General features: G+C 39.4%; 1 protein-coding gene across 1 annotated transcript in view; it reads right to left on the bottom strand.

The window, feature by feature from the left end:
• Positions 1 to 320: 320 nt before the first annotated feature.
• The window catches only part of LOC117325043, a 47,428-nt gene continuing 33,726 nt past the window's right edge, over positions 321 to 14,022 (bottom strand). Inside the window, exons 10-13 of the mRNA XM_033880959.1 lie at positions 12,066 to 12,143; positions 8,428 to 8,476; positions 8,035 to 8,202; positions 321 to 2,826 (exon numbers count right to left, since the gene is read on the bottom strand). Coding sequence (XP_033736850.1) covers positions 2,692 to 2,826; positions 8,035 to 8,202; positions 8,428 to 8,476; positions 12,066 to 12,143 — 430 coding nt within the window. The 3' untranslated portion in view covers positions 321 to 2,691. The remainder of the gene's footprint in view (positions 2,827 to 8,034; positions 8,203 to 8,427; positions 8,477 to 12,065; positions 12,144 to 14,022) is intronic.

Genomic DNA, 14,022 nt, shown 5'->3' on the forward strand with positions numbered 1-14,022 from the left:
CACAAGAAACGTGCTCATTTTGTTTGGTGAGTGTCTTACTGGACTCCCTTCTTAATGTGTGTTTATTTCTCTGATAGCCCTTATATAATCATACAGATTTTCTGTCAATTTTAGATGGTGTACAAAACAACATGATCAATATGGATGGACGACACTGAGCTACAGTGTTGTTGTTTTTAGTTCTATGTATAATATGTAGTTGTGCCTTGTCTTACGCCACTATTCTTACCTGCCATTAGGTTTTTGTGTACATCTTTTTGATTCTTCATTTATATTTTAAATTGTAAATACATTTTAGAGAATGCTTTCATCTTTTTTTCTTTCTCTCCTTATCTGTCGCTGTCTTCATGTTGTTGTTTATGTTGATAAACTGTAATTTGTATAGGGGCGAGTATAAAGGTATGGCTATGTACACAGACATTTCGGACTTAGCACAAGTTTCCAACCCTGCAGCATGTATATACTTATGTATTTACATAGCTCTATTTTATTTACTTAAAGTAACTGTTAAATCGATTATATCCCGACCTCTTCCTTGACTTTGCTTTCTTGTGTGTTAGTCTGAGAACTAAGACACCCATGCAGAACTAAAACACACCTGCACTATACTGACAATTTCGAAGGTGGTCATAACAACTGGAGAACACATCAATGTTGAAGGCATCTGTTGTCTTTCTTTCACATTATTTGGGTTGAAGGGGAATAATATATAATACAAGATTGATAGCTGTGAGATTGATTAAATTTGATCAAGCATTTTAGAAGATTTTACTCTGACTCAAGTTAGGTATAAAGATGGATATGGGTAACAAAAACACTTTCTTCAGACACAGAACCAGGATATCTTCAGTGATAAATCATTTGCCAAGTCAAATTCTTGCACCCTCAGTTTGTCTTGTGAAATAGGACAGAGCTTTACAGCCAGTGTTTAGGACACACCTATACAGCCAGTGTTTAGGACACACCTATACAGCCAGTGTTTAGGACACACCTATACAGCCAGTGTTTAGGACACACCTATACAGCCAGTGTTTAACTAATGTTTTTGAGTTAAAGATATCTCTCCAGTCTGTATCGGTATTATAAAATGCTTAAAGTATGGGGTTGAGGGATATAAAGCAAATAGGAAGCAAAGCTTCACCTTGGGAAATAGACTTGGTCTAGGGGAAACCAGAAACTTGCTATATCCCTTGACCCCGTATTTATTGTAAACTTTCTCTATTTTACAACAATTGTGAAACAAGTTATATCAACTTACATTAATCGCTGTTGTTGGCCCAGATTGAAGTAAAATCTTACATATGGACCACAGGGTTCAAAATTTGTGTTAAGTCCCTGTTACATAAACAATTATCAGATGATTTACAGCACTTCATTGAATATAATATTATATATAAGTTACAAGCAGCTTGTTTTGTGAATGTATTGAAATGTGATTTGAGTAAACTGAGTTCAGACTTGATAGTTAAGGTGAAACACAAGACAAAGGAGGCTGAGCTCTGTATCCTCATATCTCCGAGCTTTCTAAAACATTAGGTGTTTTAGGAGTAAGTGTGGCTGTCATACAGCGATGGAAGGATGTTTCCATGGGTTAGTTTTCTAAAAAAAAAATCTGTTCAGGCTGTAGAATCTTTGGTATTTTACAGTGATTTTCCTAGAGTTTCCTTAGAGTCTTACCTGATTTTACTGCTCCACTGTATGTGACTATCAAAATGGCAATCATTAGCATTCCTTCCACCTCTAACATTCAGTCATCTAACTTCAGTAAACTAACTTCATGGTTTGCTTTATATTTAGCATCTAGTTGTTTGACTTAATATTTAGTTGTTTGACTTTATATTTAGTTGTCTGACTTTATATTTAGTTGTTTGACTTTATATTTAGTTGTCTGACTTTATATTTAGTTGTCCAACTTTATATTTAGTTTTCTGACTTTATATTTAATCATCTGACTTAATATTTAGTCATCTGGCTTAATATTTAGTCATGCAACTTGGTATTTAGTCATCCAACTTTATATTTAGTCATGCAACTTTATATTTAGTCCTCTTACTGTATATTTAGTCATCTGACTTTATATTTAGTAATCTGACTTTATATTTAAATTCAGTCACATTTCAAATAACATACTTAACATGCTGAATATCTACATGAAGCTGTACATTTTCATTACCAGTCCTCAAAGCTACATGTACTTATATTAAAGTATTGTAAATATAAATATATTTAGTTCCGATTTAAGCTATACAATTCAAACTGCTTGTTGAAACAAAATCATTGTTAAAATGTGCAATGTACACTATTATTTTATTATGTTGTGATGGCTTGATTTATCTCCCTTATTAACGGGAAAGCCGTGTGTTGGTAGAAATTACCAAACAGGCAGATGGGAGGAATTTTATTTGTGATGTTGCTATTTTATAGTAGTTTCCTGTTGTTGTATTTTGTAATATTTTATAAATCTGGGGAACTTTATTAATGTGTCCATTAAATTTGTGAACATAATCATCAGTTTCGACAAATGAAGAAACCACTTGTTGAATGGAAGATTTTAATACAGTAAAATTGTCCAATACTCATCATGCTTTTGTTTTATCTCGTGCTACAGATTAAAAAACTGTCGATATTACCTGTACAAAACATATTTAAAAGTAAACCTAAGACTAGTGGTTGTAAGTCCAGCAATGAACACTAAAATTCCAGGTTTTGCTTAGCCGTCTTGATAGTTTGTTCGCTGGAGGGTTCGGGTTCAACTTTGTTTTTGAACCTGTGTCGTCCCCCAGATTGACCTGGGTCATCTTCTCCCTCAGCTGGGATTGACACAACCTGAGAAAAGAATGATTCCATTAAAATGTGTTTTTTTACAGTGATGTACTTGTCGTCCAATAGTAGTAAGATGGCCCTTCAGTGGCTCCATATCACCCGGACAATGATGTCCCAGTGATTACTATGAAAGACTAGGTGACATCAATAGTATAGGTAACCTGGAGAGACAGGAGACATGGAAGAGACCAACAACGGGACATTAGTCTCTGCATGCCGAATCACCTTCCATGTGAAGGGAAACTCTTATTCTTGCTATGGACAAGGGACACCCCCACCCCTTTCTTGGGGCACATGAGATGGGAAGGGGGGGGGGGATTAACAATCCTTTGAACCTTTGAACAGATTTGAGTGTTGACGCAAGAACATGGACATGGGCAAGATGTAAAAGAGAGAAGTTGTGGAAAGACCTGCAAGAATAAAAAAAGGGTTGAAGATCCACTGCACCATAATGGAATGTGCCCCGATTCCCTAACTGGTGTAACGAAAAGAGCAATCTGGTGAGACAAAGGAGGTTATGTAGAGCAACAACTGTGACAACAGCAACAGTGGTGCAACACGTTGGAGGTACACTTTCAGAGGAAGCTGGTAGGGATCCGAAAGAGCAAGGAGAAGAAAGGTTCAGTGGCTTGCATATTCCAACAATTCAGAATGGAAATGGTTTGGCAAGGAAGTGGATAACAACCTGGAGGCAGTGCTTGCGTGGATAATACAATTATACAAGAAAGTGAAAGGAATGAGCATTTACAAAATTGTGATAGAGAGGTTTTGTGAGGAAGAGAAGACAGGATTGATATTAGGAAATCTTAACGAAACCAAGAGGGATATCTCTAGCATCAGGAAAGACTTGAGGTAGTTACCAGCAACAGAGAAGCAACAGATAAGCTGAAGAAGCCAATCAGGGATTTGAGGGAGAGGTTCAAGACACAGAGAAGAGCAGATACCAATCAAGGTGATCGCAAAGAGTGTAGCACGAAGAGGGCAGGATTTGTCTCTAACGCATTCTAGTTTGCTAAGAAATGTTTTGGTAGGAAGGGTTCTGGATGGTTGGACTGCCCAAAATAGGTAGCAGAGGAAGACACAATGATCCGAGGAGAGGACCCTAGGAGAGAATATGCAGGTTCGAGATGAAGAGCCTACAGAGCATTTTGATGAAAGCAAACCAAAGCTTCTCAAGGTTGAAACGTGTGCCATACAGGGTTTACAAGAACTGCCCAAGATCACTAAGAAGATTGTAGATGCTACTAAGAAGGGTTGAGATGGCGACTCGCTGGCAGATGGAGTACTGCTGAGGGATGATTCATACTGAAAGTAGAGAACTCGAAGATCAGTCAGTTCTGAGCCATATCTCTCCTGACTTTGGAAGGGAAATTCATGCAAGTACAAAGACATCTCAATGCAGAAGGGATGTATACCCCGAGTACCCGGATGCGTGAAACACACCAGCGTACTAGCTCAGATCATCAAGAGGCAAGGAGAACAAAAGTGATCAAACTCTTATAGATCCTCAACAGTTGCTTGAGTTAACACTGAGAGATTTTCATTTCATTTCAACAAATTTTATTGACAAAGATGATTTAAGTCAATAGGATCAAATCACTGGCAAAGTCTATATAAATTCTCTCCTACGGTGGCTAAAGTAATAGATCGATATTTTGTAAATTACTGACAAAAACAAATACAACAGTCAAAGGGACATTACTCATTCGTACATCGCACACACATAGTACATTCACAGCAATTATTTGATTATTATGAACGTATACAAAATATATGGCACTCGGAAAATGACAGACATTGACCACATTGACCAAAAGTCCACGTGCATATATATATTATTATTCTGGTTATTTAGAATTTAATTGAAAACAGATAGTCAGTGTATACATATATATACTTCAATTGATCAAATGTAAGCTGTAAAACAAAAATGATTGTTCATGAACAAAGTACCAAACAAACATGTTCAACGGAAGGCTCTCAATATATCCTTATAAGAATTGAATTAGCATAGAATTTACCAGGGCCGAAAGGGATCTTTTCCTGATATATTGTTATGTGTACATTATATAACACTAAAAACATGTCATGGCTGATTAAATCATATAGAGATTAAAAATTTGGTTTTTTTGTTGTTTTTTTTCAATAAATACAATGTAGTTGCACATCATGCAGTAAGTAGTCTCTTAAAGACTACTTTGGCAGCTTCGAGATGCATCACTGTCAGCGACTATACGACAGCTTGGCAGAGACTAGAAGTCGGGATCGTCACCAGATGCATGATATCGGTGATACTCATTGCAGCAGCCATCAACATGATAGTGAAAGCGGTTCAGAAGATGAGCAGAAGCCCTTACATGGCGGTTGGAATCCGAAAACCACCAACCATGGCTTCCATGGACGACATGACCAAGGCAACAGGGACTATGGTAAAAGGGAGGTGGACTCTAAGAGATCTAGAAAAAGTAATTTCATGGGCATGCATGAGATTAAAATCATCCAAGTCTAGAAGTCACGTGCTGAAATCAGGAATGGCGAGGGGGAGAAGTTTAGATCGGTTGAGGACATATCGACCGTCACAGAGAAGCCAGCAAATGACCTCGGCAAGTGTTCTCACAGTTCCTTCAATACAGAAAGTGGGATTTCCAGGAAAGTCTAAGGCCTGGGTATACCAGCATGACGTACTTCCCAGACTCTTGAGGACATTGCTCGTCTATCAAGTACCTCTCACATCCTACGAGGCGATTGAAATGAATGATCGACGGATATCCGCGGCGCTGGTTGAGCGTACCACAGAGCTCCAGCAGAACTGTACTAAAGCTAAAACATAATCACCATGTTGATGTGTCGCTGTAGACGCTTCAGTTTATACTTTTGTAGAGCTAGCCAATTTGGACCTTGTCATTACTGATGCTTATAATAAAAAATATATCACTGATTCATCATTCTATGAGAGTATTTCGTTATAATCATGCTGACGATCAGAATCCTATCCGATAACTAGTTACTTCCCTGAGATGGAACTGAAAATAATTTTCGTCATCTTCAATCGCCTGCCGAGAAAATTGTGTCAACTGTGACCTAATAGTTGTGTTGGAAATCATACCTCGTGAATACGCGTAATTTTAGGCCTGAAAGGATACACGTGTAGAAATCAAAGTCCCAAGACAACGCATAGGTGCTGTACACGTGGGGTCGAGATAAAGGAGAAAAGCAAGTAGTGTATGAATATAAAATGGCAGGATATAATAAAACAGTTTTGTTTTTCTTTAAGTAATTGTGCATTCCTGAATGTTTTACTCGTGATTATCATGACAATTTCAGGAATGTGATGATTGCCATTGAAAAGGCCAATGTTGCGTTAATGGTCTACTGAAGGTTCCAGAATTGCTTTTTTAAAGCTCACTAAATTGGCATACTATGATGAAGTTAAATACTTAGATAGGTAGATCTTGGGTTTTAAAATGTCCGTAACATTTCCTGAGACCACATCGCGATTCTCTGCAAGATTCCCCGTAAATAACTGTCCCACATATTTTCCCTGTGTTTTCAAGGTCTTTCATTCAACTGAATGCATTTTTATCTCCACATATCAATTCATCTGTATCATGATTATATGTTTTATCTTTGAAAACTTTCGCTAGAAGAAACTTGTCTTGGAAATGTATTGTTTGTTACCGATGAATGGAACTACCTTATCCGTTACATATACATGTACAATCACTTCACTATTGACTGCTTTAAATCAGACAACTTTATTTTATTACTATCAGAATACAAATTGTATCTTGTACAGAAACGAGCTAGGTTTCATCTCATAATCACTTCGTCCAGCTCAACCAGCATGGTCATTTTTTGTTTTTCTTGGAAATGACGTCAGAACCAATCAGAAGTATTCTACTCTCATTTAAAGTATCAACTAGAGAAACAACCGGATATTACACTTATTGATTGTCAATTGAAAAATGTGAGTCTAAAAACAGTATAAGACAGGCCAGTTTATAAATTAACCCACACGGTGACTTTCCAATGTCGCAAAAAATACGAGTTACCTCCCCTCATACAAACCAGGCAGCAAGCGTAATGAAAGCAGGACATTGTCTATGATATTAACGTGTTTTCTCCTGTGATCTATTTATCTCACACATACGTTTTCGACCATATAAAAGCATAAATCATATTACAAAATAACAAATACTTTGCGGAAGGAATTTATCGTAGAAATTAGCGATAGTTAATTTATTCCCGCAGGAATTATTTGGTCCTCGCCGAGATCGGCAATGATTGGTAGAGGTAGCTGTACAAAGTACGTGACAACGACGTATAGCTTAAGGTCTGATAGGATGCACGTGTGTAAAAATCACGTGATGACGTCGACGTGTAATTCAACGTTCTGTAGTAGGATACACGTGTATCACTTCACTAGATCGTTGTATATAAACTAACGTTCACGAATGCACAGCGATAGATGGGCCACAGCAGACGGGTTGAAACAGAAAAATACCTAGTACGCTAATATGAACTCTAAGGCGACAAGCTAAACGAGTTAAAGAGAAGGAGATGTTTTTCGGTCAGCGTCCTGTGTATTGAATTGACGTTTTGGTATACAGTGTTTTTACCTCGGAAACTTTGGTTGGGTCAGCAACCTGTGTATTGAATTGACGTTTTGGTATACAATGTTTACCTCGGTTACTTTGGTTGGGTCAGTCCCCTGTGTATTGAATTGACGTTTCGGTATACAGTGTTTTTACCTCGGTAACTTTGGTTGGGTCAGCAACCTGTGTATTGAATTGACGTTTCGGTATAGATTCTACAATGTTTACCTCGGTAACTTTGGTTGGGTCAGCGCCCTATGTATTGAATTGACGTTTTGGTATACAGTGTTACCTCGGTAACTTTGGTTGGGTCAGTCCCCTGTGTATTGAATTGACGTTTTGGTATACAGTGTTACCTCGGTAACTTTGGTTGGGTCAGTCCCCTGTGTATTGAATTGACGTTTCGGTATACAGTGTTACCTCGGTAACTTTGGTTGGGTCAGTCCCCTGTGTATTGAATTGACGTTTTGGTATACAATGTTTACCTCGGTAACTTTGGTTGGGTCAGTCCCCTGTGTATTGAATTGACGTTTCGGTATACAGTGTTACCTCGGTAACTTTGGTTGGGTTAGCGCCCTGTGTATTGAATTGACGTTTCGGTATATATAGTGTTTACCTTGATAACTTTAAGCTCCTTGGGTATGAAAAGAAGCAATCCCACAGCCAGGACGAGAACGATCACCAGACCCATGAGGAATATATACGTCATTTCCGGTACGTACACTTCTCTACGCTCCAGCAAGGCAATGGCCTGCAGAATACCCACCACGAGATTGGCTGTCACCTAAGAAAGAAGGATAGCAGACGGCTAATACTCACATAAACCTGGGTAATGGTGTTCATTTGTCAAAAAATACAATTTCTTCGGCTTCAAACAGTAGTTGGTTTTAAACCGCAGACGAAGGGGCATTAGGAATGAGTGTACGGTAGCTTGAAGTATAAATGGCTGTCTTATTTCTGACAAATTCAATTGGAAGGTCCATTTTATATTAGGTATAGCACTACTTACGTCGAGCATGAGATTGATATTCATCCCGTCTATCTCCCAACGGCATGAGCTGTGGTGAAACAGAGTAGAAATGATCACGAGAATTATGACATTGTTATATTAGAGTTTTATACTCCTCTATATCAAGCCGTTCATGTATATATATAATGTCATATCATTAAGATCGGGAGAACAAAACAGGTTTAATACCAAACATAATTTAGATATTGACAAGAAAAAAGGCTTGATACCAAACATCATTTAGATATTGACAAGAAAAAAGGCTTGATACCAAACATCATTTAGATATTGACAAGAAAAAAGGCTTGATACCAAACATCATTTAGATATTGACAAGAAAAAAGGCTTGATACCAAACATCATTTAGATATTGACAAGAAAAAAGGCTTAATACCAAACATCATTTAGATATTGACAAGAAAAAAGGCTTAATACCAAACATCATTTAGATATTGACAAGAAAAAAGGCTTAATACCAAACATCATTTAGATCTTGACAAGAAAAAAGGCTTAATACCAAACATCATTTAGATCTTGACAAGAAAAAAGGCTTAATACCAAACATCATTTAGATATTGACAACAAAACTAGCTTAGTACCCAACATCATTAATACCTTTACAATAAAATAAATCTGTACAAGCTGAATGATGATCGTGTCGCTCTAGTCATTCCCTACAAATGCTTTCTTCTGATATTACAATATAAATGAAAGACGTCGACTGCTGACGCAAAAGTAAATTCTCATGTTAACAACCAAAGTATCCATAAGATCTATCCAATTTCTATAGGATGGGTTTTTGATACGCATAAGTGTGTTAATACATTTGTGATGTCAATATCTCGATTCTCGTATCAAGAACGTGATGTTAACTGGACTTAGATTTGCATGCCGTGTGTCATCGACAGACCAGAAAACAGTTAAAATGTCCATCACCTGATCTCTCTCCAGACCCAACCCCAAACTCTTTATAGAACGAGACTTAAACACTCCCCATCCAGACCCAACCCTAAACTCTTTATAGAACGAGACCTAAACACTCCCCATCCAGACCCAACCCTAAACTCTCTATAGAACGAGACCTAAACACTCCCCATCCAGACCCAACCCTAAACTCTCTATAGAACGTAACCTAAACACTCCCCATCCAGACCCAACCCTAAACTCTTTATAGAACGTGACCTACACTCCCCCTCCAGACCCAACCCTAAACTCTCTATAGAACGAGACCTAAACACTCCCCCTCCAGACCCAACCCTAAACTCTCTATAGAACGAGACCTAAACACTCCCCATCTAGACCCAAACCTAAACTCTCTATAGAACGTGACCTACACTCCCCCTCCAGACCCAACCCTAAACTCTCTATAGAACGTGACCTAAACACTCCCCATCCAGACCCAACCCTAAACTCTCTATAGAACGTGACCTAAACACTCCCCCTCCAGACCCAAACCTAAACTCTCTATAGAACGTGACCTAAACACTCCCCATCCAGACCCAACCCCAAACTCTCTATAGAACGAGACCTAAACACTCCCCATCCAGACCCAACCCTAAACTCTCTATAGAACGAGACCTAAACACTCCCCATCCAGACCCAACCCTAAACTCTCTATAGAACGAGACCTAAACACTCCCCATCCAGACCCAACCCTAAACTCTCTATAGAACGAGACCTAAACACTCCCCATCCAGACCTAACCCCGAACTCTTTATAGAACGAGACCTAAACACTCCCCCTCCAGACCCAACCCCAAACTCTCTATAGAACGTGACCTAAACACTCCCCATCCAGACCCAACCCTAAACTCTCTATAGAACGTGACCTATACACTCCCCATCCAGACCCAACCCTAAACTCTCTATAGACAGTGAACTCAACACTCCCCTCCAGACCCAACCCTAAACTCTCTATAGAACGTGACCTAAACACTCCCCATCCAGACCCAACCCTAAACTCTCTATAGAACGTGACCTAAACACTCCCCATCCAGACCCAACCCTAAACTCTCTATAGACAGTGAACTCAACACTCCCCTCCAGACCCAACCCTAAACTCTTTATAGAACGTGACCTAAACACTCCCCATCCAGACCCAACCCTAAACTCTCTATAGAACGTGACCTAAACACTCCCCATCCAGACCCAACCCTAAACTCTTTATAGAACATGACCTAAACACTCCCCATCCAGACCCAACCCTAAACTCTCTATAGAACGTGACCTAAACACTCCCCATCCAGACCCAACCCTAAACTCTCTATAGAACATGACCTAAACACTCCCCATCCAGACCCAACCCTAAACTCTCTATAGACAGTGAACTCAACACTCCCATCCAGACCCAACCCTAAACTCTCTATAGAACATGACCTAAACACTCCCCATCCAGACCCAACCCTAAACTCTCTATAGACAGTGAACTCAACACTCCCCTCCAGACCCAACCCTAAACTCTCTATAGAACGAGACCTAAACACTCCCCATCCAGACCCAACCCTAAACTCTCTATAGAACGAGACCTAAACACTCCCCATCCAGACCCAACCCTAAACTCTCTATAGAACGAGACCTAAACACTCCCCATCCAGACCCAACCCTAAACTCTCTATAGAACGAGACCTAAACACTCCCCATCCAGACCCAACCCTAAACTCTCTATAGAACGAGACCTAAACACTCCCCATCCAGACCCAACCCTAAACTCTCTATAGAACGAGACCTAAACACTCCCCATCCAGACCCAACCCTAAACTCTCTATAGAACGTGACCTAAACACTCCCCATCCAGACCCAACCCTAAACTCTCTATAGAACGTGACCTAAACACTCCCCATCCAGACCCAACCCTAAACTCTCTATAGAACGTGACCTAAACACTCCCCATCCAGACCCAACCCTAAACTCTTTATAGAACGAGACCTAAACACTCCCCATCCAGACCCAACCCTAAACTCTTTATAGAACGAGACCTAAACACTCCCCATCCAGACCCAACCCTAAACTCTTTATAGAACGTAACCTAAACACTCCCCATCCAGACCCAACCCTAAACTCTCTATAGAACGAGACCTAAACACTCCCCATCCAGACCCAACCCTAAACTCTCTATAGAACGTGACCTAAACACTCCCCATCCAGACCCAACCCTAAACTCTTTATAGAACATGACCTAAACACTCCCCATCCAGACCCAACCCTAAACTCTTTATAGAACGAGACCTAAACACTCCCCATCCAGACCCAACCCTAAACTCTTTATAGAACGAGACCTAAACACTCCCCATCCAGACCCAACCCTAAACTCTCTATAGAACGTGACCTAAACACTCCCCATCCAGACCCAACCATAAACTCTCTATAGACAGTGAACTCAACACTCCCCATCCAGACCCAACCCTAAACACTCCCCATCCAGACCCAACCCTAAACTCTTTATAGAACGAGACCTAAACACTCCCCATCCAGACGCAACCCTAAACTCTTTATAGAACGAGACCTAAACACTCCCCATCCAGACCCAAACCTAAACTCTTTATAGACAGTGAACTAAACTCTCTCCTCTCAGTACATGCAGACTTATGCTGTAGGAAAATCTTTAGACCTGCCATCATCATTCACTTTATATCACCTTACCTGTACGGTCGTAAGACAATGAGACTTAGAAGGTATCCCCCGGTCATGACCATCTGGATTATAACTTGTACAGATATGCTGAAAACACAGAAGGACGTGTAAATATTAACCTGCTCATCACCGATATACACTTTTATAGAAAAACAAAAATGTCCAGTAGGTTAGTATCGCTCACTTAATCGGCAATCCTGTTGCCAACATATCGCAGGGGCTTTTTTCTGAGCCGTGTAGTGAAGATGACTGAATTCAAACATTGCTGGCTGACCCCTTTCGATTGAATTTCATACATGTGAAAATGTAGTGAAATGGCGCTACTGAAATAAAAAAGAAACTAGTTTGGAAGGAAAGAATAAAGTTTGCACGGAAACGTTCCTGTAAATCACTTCTAACGTTCAAAAACTCATTTCTCAATGTTCTCTTGTGATATTCATTTGATATGCTTTTACGTGGAATCGGTCCACATGAAAAATAAACTGAACTACACAAACACCACACCTGATCGAGACGTGTGAGTTAGGTGCCGTCTGACAATCTGTTTTATCAGCAAGAAAGTGCTCTAATTAAGGCTAGAGTACCACTAGAGAATGAGAACTTTTCGGAATATCAGATGTTCGGATAATCGGATCGTCAGAGTATCGGGCATTCGGAATATTGATGTTATGCTTGATTCTACCATGTTTGCTATGTAACGCCAGTTTTGATTGGTTTAAAACCATGTATTATTTTCCAATAACCCACGCTCGTGCCAATAATACACGGTCGTGAGTCACGGCTGTTACAATTTTAAATATCTAATATTCACCCGTTTCATAAAAGGTTACTATAGCCGAGTGGGCTAATGGGTTAGTCTTTCAATATATTTTTATCACGACGCGAGTTCGAATCCTACGGAGGCCCCCCCCCCCCCCCCCCCCCCCCCCCTTTTTTTTTTTTTTTTATCCTTTTTTTTTTTAATTTTCAAAATCAATGCCATATGATAGATGCTCTTGATCGTAGTACTGTATTGCCTGTATATTTCATCAACAAATAATACAATACTCAAGAAATAAATTACAAGGTTTTTCCGGGGTTTCTTTGCTGTTTTTCTATTAGAAAGTGGTCGATCTCAGAACTAAACAGTACATGGTAGAATAGAAATAATCAACTTTGACTCGTGTATTGTTGCAGGATATACAACTCGGACTCGGATATTTTGCAATTTTAATTAATAACTCAGGCCTGCGGCCTTCGTTATCAATTTAATTGCAAAATACCCTCGTTCTCGTTGTATATCCTGCAATAATACACGAATCATCGTTAATTATTTCTTAATCAACCTACACCCTAATGATAATGTAGCAGGAGAGAACACAGACTATCAGTTCGATTAGACACACTACTTCCATTTTGGTTTGAGGTCTTGTGAACATCATAGGCCTACCTATGTATGGTTAATTCGAAGAACCCAAAAAATCACACTACGCGGGTTTGAATTCCAGGAGCCCAAAAGTCTAGCTATACATGGGTTTGAATTCCATGAGTCAAAAGTCTAGCTATACATGGATTTGAATTCCAGGATCCCAAAAGTCTAGCTATACATTGATTTGAATTCCAGGATCCCAAAAGTCTAGCTATACACTTTGAATTCCAGGAGCACAAAAGTCTAGATATACACGGATTTGAATTCCAGAAGACCAAAACTCAAGCTACGCCGGTTCGAATTCAAGGAATTAAAAAGTCTTTCTACGCCGGTTGAATTCTAGAAGACCAAAAGTCTAGCTATACATGGGTTTGAATTCCAGGAACCAAAATCTAGCTATACATGGATTTGGATTGCAGGAGCAAAAAGTCTAGCTATACACGGATTTGAATTTCTGGAGCCAAAAGTCTAGCTATACACGGATTTGAATTTCTGGAGCCAAAAGTCTAGTTACGCACGGATTTAAATTCCAGGAATCAAAAAGTCCAGCTATACATG

Source organism: Pecten maximus, chromosome 4, assembly GCF_902652985.1.
Source record: "Pecten maximus chromosome 4, xPecMax1.1, whole genome shotgun sequence".
Classification (NCBI taxonomy): Eukaryota; Metazoa; Mollusca; class Bivalvia; order Pectinida; family Pectinidae; genus Pecten; species Pecten maximus.